General features: G+C 36.7%; 1 protein-coding gene across 1 annotated transcript; it reads right to left on the bottom strand.

Annotated features, from left to right (window-relative positions):
• Positions 1-11,946, bottom strand: necap1 (NECAP endocytosis associated 1). Its single transcript, NM_200722.1, is given in 8 exon segments — positions 1-735; positions 3,005-3,098; positions 3,232-3,370; positions 3,658-3,766; positions 3,909-3,990; positions 6,301-6,405; positions 6,492-6,592; positions 11,792-11,946. Coding segments are annotated over 8 exon segments (786 nt in total). The 5' UTR covers positions 11,887-11,946; the 3' UTR covers positions 1-674.
• Between the last annotated feature and the right edge of the window lie 13 nt (positions 11,947-11,959).

Genomic DNA, 11,959 nt, shown 5'->3' with positions numbered 1-11,959 from the left:
TTGTTTTTCTTTTGTATATTTTATTTTTGTTTAACATGTAAATGACTATCTTTTAGTCAAGTCAATGACAGCATGGATATGTAATGAATATCTAGACATAATCCCTGTATTTGAGGGACATATTTTCTACATTATGGCCTTCGATTTATATGCGTGTATATTTATACTGTACAGATTTGATATATTCTTATGATATACAAGATGTTAGCTCTTGAAAACATATCCAGGCCCTGTTTAAATTGTACACTTCCAAGCAGTCAAACCTCTGTCATCTTTTGTTTTTAACACTCAGACACAAATTCACTCCCCAAAACCAAAGACAAACACATACAGTTTATGACAACAAAGTGGAAACATCCAACACCTTTTGGACAAATGTAAAGATACTGAAACAGACTTTTTAAAAAAAAATCTCATAAAGTTTCACACAATGGGATGATCCTCACCGTTTTACAATCTTTTTCCATAATTTCATTTGGTTGATTTGTTTTTTTAAGACCATTGCAATTCTTAATAGCCTATTTCTCGCCTCTGTGCTTTGCTAGGATTAGCAGCTTAACATACAGATCGCCTCAGATTTTCCAAACAGTTATGCAGTATATTTTAATTGCAGTAGTTCTGATGAAAGGAATGGGAACAACGACTGAAATGAAGGATGATGAAGGTTTTGTTTTTCAGAACTGAACCCAGTTTTCAGAAGAGGGATCTTGACGTGGTGCTGAAGCAGGAACAGAGCTGAAACAAGAAAGAGGAAAATAAATACAACAAATGTTCATGATTCCCACTTTTACAGAATTTAACATATTAACGTAATCTGGAAGCTTGTGTGAACCACTGAATTTAGCCCTTGTGTATTGTTCAAATTGACTACCCTTTTCTTATGTTAAGGGCTATTTTTGCTACATTGACTTACATTATATTTACATTTTTTTATTACAAAGCCATGACCACATATGATCATGCATTCTTGATTTTTGGAGGTCTTCCTGTTGAGAAGGGGTGAACTTTGTCAATTTTCCTGTTGATCATCAGTTAGCACAATTAACACTTTAGACAGGTCTGTGCAAAAAAGTTTCTGGCTTTTATGTGGAGTTCTATGGAGTAAAACAGCAAGCTATAGTGTGCATGTACAGTATAAATACATTTACTATGTTCTGAGAGCTGAGGTGAGGTGCTTATTTTGATTTAGTCAGAAAGGTCTCCCTGCTGTGTTCACACCAGACACAGCTATTCATGCGCAAGTAGATGCATGAATATATTGAATTTACTCCCTTTATTCACACGTCAAATCCGCTTCACTCGCATGTGATATTCACTTCACAATAGATGCTGATTTGCATCATAGGCAGGGCTTCTGTCTGCCAGGTGACTCTAGCTTCAATGCTAAATGGCTAACATGGATTTTATTGAGAGAGAAGCTGTGCTTTATGTGCTTTAGGAAGGCTGAAAAACAGCGTAGATTTGTTGGGCATCATGTCTGAGTGCACTAGATCCTTTCAGAGGTGTACCCAGCTCTAAGCTCATTATCTCCTCTAGAAACTATAGCTGGATGATGGAAGCTTTCAGCAGTGCTTCCGACTGAGCCGAGCCCAGTTTGATGAGCTGCTGTCTGGTGTCATTTTCCCCTCAGGACATTAACTGCAGGGGCTAGGTCATAATAGCGATGCTCCAAGAGCAAGCTCCTGATTAGTTAACAAGGCGCGAATGTTCAATAAATGTGCAAAATGCTCAATTCACATAACGTCATTCATGCGAATCGCACTGATGTCTGTTCGCGTCTTTGCGTTAGCTTACCATGTAAATCCCTCACGCTTGATGCATCATCTGCATCTGGTGTGAACTCACCACTCAAACACGCACACACGCACGCACATGCACACGCACACGCTCACGCACACACACACACACACACACACACACACACACACACACAAACACAAACACAAACACAAACACAAACAAACACTTCATAAAAGCCATAAACTAAGCTTTTTTTGCACTGCAACTGATAATCAACTGTAAAAATAACAAGTCGTACCTCCTTTCAATATTTAAAACCACCAACAATCAAGAATGCATGATTATTTGGTGTTTTCAAGAGTTCACACTTAACTGATGATTAGTAATAAGCTAGTTTGGCATGCGGTCCCCGGAGAGAGCCCCGAGCTCATGAGAGCCTCGAGCCCGGAGCTCCCTCCCCGCTGCAGGGGGAGAGGGGAGTTTGAGCTCGGGTAGATCTCGAGAACCACCCCACATTTTTTGCTGTGAGGCCGCAGTGCTAGCCACTGGGCCGGCGTGCTGCTCTGTAGAAAAGAGGAGGAGAAGGGGTGGAAGGGGGGATTCTTCAAGCCGAAGATGACTAAAGGTAAGATGTTTGGTTATTTATACTGGGTTAGGAATAGTCTGATTGGTGGTTCGTACATTAGCTAGACTCGGAGCCAGCCGTGTCAAACATAAGCACGTGATCCTCTCGAAATTAGTTTATGAATAAACTTCACATAGAGGAATTCAATGGGGCAAAAACAGCCACTAACATATAAAAAAAGTTATTAGATTTGCCCATAGTGTATTGTTGAGTCTTTTAACAATACACATACAATAACATTTCCCAAGCATTTTCCCAAAACGTGTCAAAATAAGATTTGTCAATCAAAAATCATTCCATTTTCTGAGAAACAGAGAAAGATGTGGCTAAATTTATACTCAAAATCACCCCAGAGTGGATGAAAACATCCCCAACAGCACACAAGGGTTAAAATATTCTATTACCAAAAAAATATGAGTTTAGAGACAGAATTTGCAAGATATAAACTCAGAATGAAATAAAAACCCAATTCGTTATATCTTGCAATACAGACATTAAGATACAATATTGAAAAAAAATGTTGTTTTCTTAAAATCTTAAAAATCTTAATTTTAAGAAATTGTTTAGTTATTAGCAAATAAACTTCTGAATAAAGGAACATATTCACTGGTGAAGAATCAACAACAGTAATGATGTTACCTTGCAGAGCTAGAGAAGTCTCCCCATAGGTCAGAGCTGGGGTTGGACTGAACCACCGTATTAGAATTACTGCTGTCCAGTTCTAATAAACATGCTAAAATTAGGGAGAGAAAGTGAGATCAGACAAAAAAAGATCAATTAAGATATCAACATCTAGTTGCAACTTGCAAGACTAATCTGTGAAAACGCATCAATATATTCATCTACAAGCAGTGATGAGGTCTAACCTGTCTGTGCTCCTCCTGTTGGCTGGACTGTGTTGTGATTAGACAAAGGAGGCGGGGCAATCTTTCCTCCTGGAGGTGGAGGGAGGAGCCCCAGGCCTCCTGAGCTCTGGGGGCGGGGCTTGTCCCTCTTTTTACCTTGCTGCACACAGAAACATTTCTCTAATACAGTGGTCTCAAACTCAGTTCCTGGAGGGCCACAGCTCTGCATAGTTTAGCTCCAACCACCTCCAACTCACACCTGCTTAATAGTCTCTATAAGTCTTGAACAACTTGATTAGTTGGATCAGCTGTGTTTGATTATGGTTGGAGCAAAACTATACAGAGCTGCATCGCTCCAGGAATTGAGTTTGAAACCTGTTCTCTAATATGTGGGCATTAAAATAATAACATGATTGTAAAAAGGAATTTTTAGCCGTTTTGTTTTACCCCGATATTCAGTGTGATGGTCTGTCCTTCTTTAAAGCCTAAGTCCAGTTTGGGTCCTGAGTCTGCAGCCTGAGAATTTTTGCTGATTTCATTCTCCTGTTTCACCCACCTTAATATGAAAATATCAAAATATTTCAACAGAATCAAAAACTGGACATGATAAAATAGCTTTTTAACCATTTAAGGTGTTACTACAAGTACAAAATCATTTCCAATTATGAATGCGTGCATGCTTTTTGAAAGAATCTCACTTGAAATGATCCTGCAGGGCAACATTGAAGTCAAAAGCATCACCTCTGTCTGCAAATCCAACACCAATGAACGCACTCCGACCTAATACACAGGAAGAAGAGATAATGAACATCTAAACTGTAATATAAATTGATTTATTTATTTCCACTGTCGGACAAAAGTTTTGTTGCTGATCCCAGTTGTAAGATCAACAAATAATAACTTGATATGTAGTTGATCATTTGGAAAAGTGGCAGAAGGTCAATTTTTGCAATGAATCATCTGTTGAACTGTACTCCAATCATCACAAATACTGCAAAAGACCTATTGGAACACACGTGAACCAAAGATTCTCACAGAAATCAGTCAAGTTTGGTGAAGGAAAAATCATGGTTTAGGGTTACATTCAATATGGGGGCATTCGAAAGATCTGCAGAGTGGATGGCAACAGCCTGAGGTACTGTATCAAAACATTTTTGCTGCCCATTACATTACAAACCACAGGAGAGGGCAAATTCTTCAGCAGGATAGCGCTCTCTCATACTTTACCCTTTCCTGCAAGAAAGCTTTCTTCGTCGTTCCAAATGACTTTATTAATAAGTTATTTGAGTCATTGCAAAGATGTATGGATGCAGTCCTCAAAGCTCATGGGAGTCATACACAATATTAATTCTTCTTCAACTGCACCATGACTTTATATTATATACTGTACATTATTTCTGTTGCAGTAAGTGACAAGAATTTTGACTACGCAAAGTCAGACCTTACTGTCCTAAATAAATAATTGAAAATCAAGACATGTTCATATTTTATTTTGGTAAAATAAGTGTAATCTAGAGGCCTTTGCCTTTTATATAAGCCACTTCTGACACCAAATGATCAACTAGAAGTCGAGTTACAATTTGTTGTTCCTAAAAACTTGAATAGGCAACAACACTTTTGTCAGGTAGTGTACATAATGCCATATCAGAAGCAATGACTTTATTAACTGCAAAATCAAAAGTCAGAAGGCACACTGTGATTACAACACAATTAAAATGCATTGTTTACATTTATTTAACATTTTTGTTTAAAACAAACAAGCAAATGTGCATTAAATAACAGTAAATACAGCATTTATAAATAATATTTTAATCATAAATTTATTCATTATGATTACAAAATAATTCAAAGGCATAGCTTACAATTATAGCACAAATTGTTTAAAAAACATGTAATAAATAACAGTAAATATAGCAATTTTAAAAAAATATTTTACTCAAATAAAAACATATTTTAGAACATTTTTTTAAAATATTAATATATTGATTAGGATGAAAACATTCTCTGAGATAATGACAATGGGTCTCACTTTATATTAAGTGGTCTTAACTGATATGTACTTACACAGGAATTAATTAGTAACAATATGAAATATGAAATAATATGTTTGTTACAATGTACTTATTGTGTAAATACTTGTATTTACTGTGTACTTATGCTTTATTAAATACATGTATGTAATTACTTATGTAATTAACTTTTGTAATTACATTTGTAAATACACTGTTGACCATCCCTTACATCTTAACCCACCCTTAAACCTACCCATACCAGCAAACCTGTCCATAACCAACCTCTATCCCAACTTAAAGACTTAAACACTTAACACCACAAGTGTTCTCAAATACATTAAACACACAGTAAGTACATTGTATTTATTTTTTTTAATATAAGTACATAGTAGTTAAGGACACTTAATATATAGTGGGACTGTCAAAAAAGACTTGCAGAAAAGGGTAAATGTCTTATCTAATTAGAAATGAATGACAAGAAAAAAAAAGCAAAAACTTCAATAGGAAAGAGCTATAGACAACCAATAGTATTTCAATCTAGAGCACGAACATTTAATAAGCTAAGTAGTTTGCATAAGTTAAATATTTTATCAGTTACATCCTTTTCTGTTTTCTATAAACAAAAAAATAAATACAATTTTTGCATTTTGCAATGTTGTCAGTTATCTTAACATTATTATGTAAGAATTTAAATTCTTCTTAGGTTTTGTCTTAAGTATAACCTTACTTTTTTCTTAAGTTACACATTTTTTTTAAAAAGTCAGTGAAAAATATATTATATTATCTTATATTATATTATTTTTTTATTATATTATATGAACTTTTAAGGGTACACTTTTCTAATTATGCTGATAAATGAAGAATGTTCAGTTTCAAAGTTTCAAGTGCTTGTAGACAGGATTTAAAATCTGTTAAAATGTAAAACAAAAAAAACAAAAAAAGATTTTCCTTTTGTTTAATTTTTTTTATTATGCACACACTTCAGCACTGCATATTAAGCTTTGAATTGTTTTAAATGTATAACTAATTGTATAGTATGACAGGAAATAAACCAAAATAGCGAAACTGTTCCACTAACCATTGTCATCCTGTATTCGGAGAACAAAATAGCGACTGGAATCACTGACCGTCTCCAAAGCAATGCCTGGATACTCATTCACTGGCGCTTGAGCAAATAGCTCACCTGAAGACAGTTATGAAGCTCACGTTAATCTGAAATTCATTTCAATCAAACATTCGGGTGTTTTTCTTTTCATGCAGATTTCCAACCTGAGACTTTGTCCTCCAGTTTAATGAAAGCCACTTTCCCCTTTGCTGTTATGCGCATTCGGCCCATCCAGTCAGGAGCGTCCAACTTCCAGTCCGCCGCCCTGCCATTATCACAGCACAAATCACATTTTAGGGCCAACATATTTAAATAAATGATACATTTACTGTAATTTACTACAAATGGGAAAGTTTTTTTGTTGTTGTTGCTGAAAAGTTTCATGTAAATGACTAAAAAAAAAACATGTAGATGACTAAAAACAGTGCATTATTCATGCCATACCACTTTTTGGTGATGGTACATTGTAAAGAAACCTTAAATGTCTGTTTAAAAAAACAGTCTTGTAGTCTACTGTTGTTATTGTAGTTGTAAAGTACTTAACTGTAAAGGACATGCACTTTAAATGAGAAAATTACATTAGTAAAATAAAATGATAATGGTATGGTTTTAAAAAGAATCTACACTCAACAAAATATAAAAATGCAACACTTTTGTTTTTTGCTTTCATTTTTCATGAGCTGAATTCAAAGGTCTAAAAGTGAAAAACAGAGTCCAATGTGACTTCTATTTGCCTCACACAGTCCATTACATCTCCTTTGCATAGAGTCGAATGAGTTGTTGTTTCTGTCCTTATGGGATGTCAGTCCACTCCTCTTCAATGGCTGTGCAAAGGTTGCTCGATATTGGCTGGAACTGGAACACACTCTCATACATGTGGATCCAGAGTGTCCAAAACATGCTCAATGGGTGACATATGCATTGGTATGCTGGCCATAAAGAGCTTGGCTGTTTTCAGCTTTCAGGAATTGTTTACAGACCCTTGAAAGTGCATTATGATGCTGCAACATGAGGTGATATTCATGGAAGATTGGCACAACGAAACTCACATTGCGTTATGTCTGTGCATTCAAAATGCCGTCAATAACATGTAGCTGTTTCGTTGTTCATAACTTACTCCTGCCATTACAATAACGCCACCATGGGCAACTCGATTCACAACGTTGGTATCAGCATAAAACGCTCACCCACACAACCTATACAAGCTGTCTGCCATCTGCCCTGTAGACTGAAAACCGGGATTCAACTCTCCAAAGTGCCAGATGCCATCAAATGTGAGCATTTGCCCACTCAAGTCAGTTACAATGATAAACTGCAGTCATGGCGATTCCCCAGTGAGGACTTGAGCATGCAGATGAGCTTCCCTGAGATGCTTTCTGAAAGTTTGTGCATAAATACTTTAGTTATGCCAACTAATTGTTGGATCAGCAGTTCAGATGGCTGATCTTGATACGATCTTGAAAGTGAAGATGCTGGATGTGGAGGTCCAGGGCTCGTGTGGTTACTCATGGTCTGTGGTTGTGAGGCTGGTTGGATGTCCTGCCAAACTCTCTGAAAAGGCTTTTATAGATGGATTAATGGTACAGAAATGAACATTCAGTTTACAGATGACAGTTCTGGTGGACATTCCTTAAAATCTTGTGACATCTGTGGCATTGGTGACATTTTATTGTGGCCAGCCTAAAGCACACCTGTGCAATAATCATGCTGCCTAATCTTTATCTTGGCAAAGGAGAAGTGCACATTAACACAGATTTGGACAAATGCGTCAGCCAAATTTGAGAGAAATTTTGTGCGTGTATATAGACCAGGGATGGGCAAACTTGATCCTCGAGGGCCGGTGTCCCTGCAGAGTTTTGTTCCAACACTAGTCAAACACACCTGAACAAACTAATCAGTGTCTTCAAGATCACTTGAACTCTATAGGGAGGTCTGTTTGAATAGGGTTGGAGCTAAACTGTGCAGGACACCGGCCCTCCAGGACCGAGATTGCCCACTCCTGATATAGACTATAGTTTTTAATCTTTAAGTTCATGAAAATTTGGAGTAAAACATAAGTGTTGCATTTGAGAGTAGAGAAGCTGCATTTTCAGGATGCCACGAAACCAGTTTCATGTATATGAACAATGACTAAATTGCTTAAATAGTTTTCAGTTCATAACTAGGCTCTTTTGGTGGAAGCTTAAAGGAATAATTTACCCACAAATTCCATTCCAAACCCATAAGATTTTTTGTAGATTGCTGACAAGAGAATATCCCATTGGCTCTCATGCTTCACCCACACACATTTCAGCTTCTGTTTAGCATACGTAACGTTCTCTATGCATGACTGAAGATGATTGTTTCGATGTAAATGGAAGCATATATGATATCTGTTCATCACTTCAGCATTTTTGCTACACCCCATGCACAAATTATGTGAGCATAAGTTGAGGTGCTGTTTTTGCCTCACAGCTATCTCCTCCTCACATTAAAAATTAAGAATATGTTTATTAAAATGAACAAATTATTCCCAGCAGATCATGAATAAGGGGCGAAGCAGTGGCGCAGTAGGTAGTGCTGTCGCCTCACAGCAAGAAGGTCGCTGGTTTGCTGGTTCGAGCCTCGGCTCAGTTGGCGTTTCTGTGTGGAGTTTGAATGTTCTCCCTGCGTTCGCGTGGGTTTCCTCAGGGTGCTAAGGTTTCCCCCACAGTCCAAAGACATGCAGTACAGGTGAATTGGGTAGGCTAAATTGTCCGTAGTGTGTGAATGTGTGTGTGGATGTTTCCCTGAGATGGGTTGTGGCTGGAAGGGCATCCGCTGCGAAAAAACTTGCTGGATAAGTTGGCGGTTCATTCCGCTGTGTCGATCCCGGATTAATAAAGGGACTAAGCTGACAAGAAAATGAATGAAGATCATGAATACACCCTCCCACCCCCCCAAAACAACAACAACAACAAAAAACAAGAGTCTCATATAACCTTTTGATGCTAACGCCATGCTAAAACATCAAGTGATTACTTTAATAAAGATTTTTTTAAATGTAAAGCAAAGTAAAGTAAAATATAACCCTAGTTTCACTGTTGATGAGGAGTGTTACTACCCTATTTGAAATTCCATGGTTAGACAAAAATCTTTTAGTTTTTAATAAAAAAATATATATATAATTTGAATTGAAGATTAAATCAAATAAAAACATTATTTTCTGTTGTAGTCAAACATCTAGATACACAAAAATGAGCAATGAAACAAAAAGTGTCACAAAATAATTTTGCAATGTAAAATTTGTGACAGTTTTCAATCTCGGTTTATGTGAATGCATGTTACTGACCTTTCTTTATTCACATTTTTGACCTTGTAAATGACCGACTTCTTTATATTCCATTCTCACTCAATACTTATTATTTATTTCACTTATGTGCTGTATGTAAGATTTTGACTCCTCTAAAGTATAAAATACCATAATATGTTTGCGGATATTTAAGAAACATGCAAAGTGAACAATCTTGCTTATCGGAAAAACTCAGATATTCTGCTTTGAAAATGTGAGTTACATGCCGGAACATGTCTTTGTTTTGGTCACTTTAATCCGCCCACAGCCAGTTTAGCCATTTATATTTCAGTGCCCTGAGTTGCCTTGTTGGAAAACCGTGCTGTTCATTTATTTAGTCAAAAAGGCTCTCAAAGCATGCATCTGTGATTGAAATGCGACCTCTGGTGGGGAGTAGCAGACTCTCAAATGAGACGCAGATTCTGAGTTTTACATGTGGTTGTTAATAATTAGCAAATAATATAAATATTACGAACGTAACCACTGGGTTATCAGTTTGCATTGTAGTCCCATTTCTCAACGATTTGGCTGTTTTGAGACACAACACAACAAAAATTTAAATACAGCCATTTAGAAGCACAAAATAGTGCACTTAATGCACTCCAGTGAAATTGGGCCTATTTATTAAACCCATTTAAAATTATTATTAAAGTCCAATTTCAAACAGTTTATTTTATTTTCAAGATCTGATGTGAACTATCTGCAGCTGCTTTCAGTAGTATGGCAATAAATGTCATGTAGAATGGCATTCAAACTCACATTATTAGCAATTAACACTGAATAAAGCACATGAGGTGTACTTTGTCAGTTTTCCATTGTTCATCTGTGAGAAATAGAAACCGTTTTTAATATATCAATACCAGGTGTTGGTTGGGACAAAAAACTGCTTTTAATATGGAAAATATTCTCTCTATCGCGTCCCTTTGTTTTTATTTGGAACATGACTTAAATCAGCCTTTAGGCTCATTATTCAGGCATGCTGTTGATGTCGTCAATCTGGCAACCTGCGCTTGCGTGTGTTTTAAACCAGGGGTGCAATACCTAGTTCCTCCAGTGGGTGTCAAACTTACATACTGCACATTTAAACTACATCCTAGCAAGCCTAAATTCATGCTTTGCTTTTGTTATTTAATGCCCCATGTAAAAATCCAATCCAAGACACAAACAATCTTTTCCATTTTCAATAATCTGATCAGTTAAACGTACTGAATGTCACAACATGAAAGAAAAACCAACTTCAATTCCACTCTTCCTTTAGTGGTCTCAAAATCCCAGCTATAGCAGAAAAACCTGCAATATGTAAAGAAGGTCTTGTCTGAAAACAACTGCTTCTTACAAAGATCTAATGATCTAAAAGGTCTGTTTTGACAACATTATAAATCATTACAGATGTATTACGAATAAACAAAGCTCTAAAATTGTGTCTTCCAGATGTAAACAAACCATCAAATAGACTAGACATCAAAATGATGTACGTGTGCTGACACTTTAGTGGCATCAAATACGCCAGGCATCAAATAAATTACAGCCCTTTGGGTTGAAGATTTTAGCTCAATGGGAATAGAAGACATTTAACCCCTTTCCAGTTTATAGCAAATTTTAATAACTATTGCAATACGCCCTCGAGCTCCTAATGAGGGAATCCAACAGGGATTTTAGAAGAGGAATGTGTGTCACTAAAACATCCCATTCTCTGTGGGCAAGAGCTTTTAGGACTAATTATACGCTATATAAAGAGGACCACTTAAAAACTCATCAAAACACACGCTTTACATCAACACATAATATAATACTATAATCAAAATAAAAGATTGACTTCAATATTATGAAAATAACCAACAAAACATTATGAAATGTAACAGTTTCAGCTGACTGTTTCGTAGTAAGATTAAGTCGTGAGCTAGAAGACAGACTAAGCATTAGAGATCACAGGATGTTTTCCTTCCATCAAAACTGATGACAAAACACAGCCTCTGCGTCAAAGGCACTATAGAGAAACATAACAATAATAAATAGGATACGAGCATTATTTACAACCGAATGTCGTTCGTAATAGCACTGTAGTGTTACACAGACGAAGCAAAATGGTATTTCAGCATTATTTACAGATCAGGCACCTGCCGTAGGCTCAGGCCCGCACATCCTTTAATTCACCTGTATCCGCGATTCGACGCCCGCGGCGGGATGCGGTAAACATTGACATCTGGTTTCACGCACAGGATCGACTCGTATTCCCCTTCGGACGCCATCTTGAACTGATTTCAGTGGATGTGAGTAATTTTTCTGTCTTCATCCAATTTGTTATTGCGGGCCAGCCGCTCG

The sequence above is a fragment of the Danio rerio genome, chromosome 19 (assembly GCF_052040795.2).
Source record: "Danio rerio strain M-AB ecotype USA chromosome 19, GRCz13ab, whole genome shotgun sequence".
In the NCBI taxonomy this organism is placed as follows: domain Eukaryota; kingdom Metazoa; phylum Chordata; class Actinopteri; order Cypriniformes; family Danionidae; genus Danio; species Danio rerio.
This window is presented reverse-complemented; position numbering and strand designations above follow the sequence as displayed.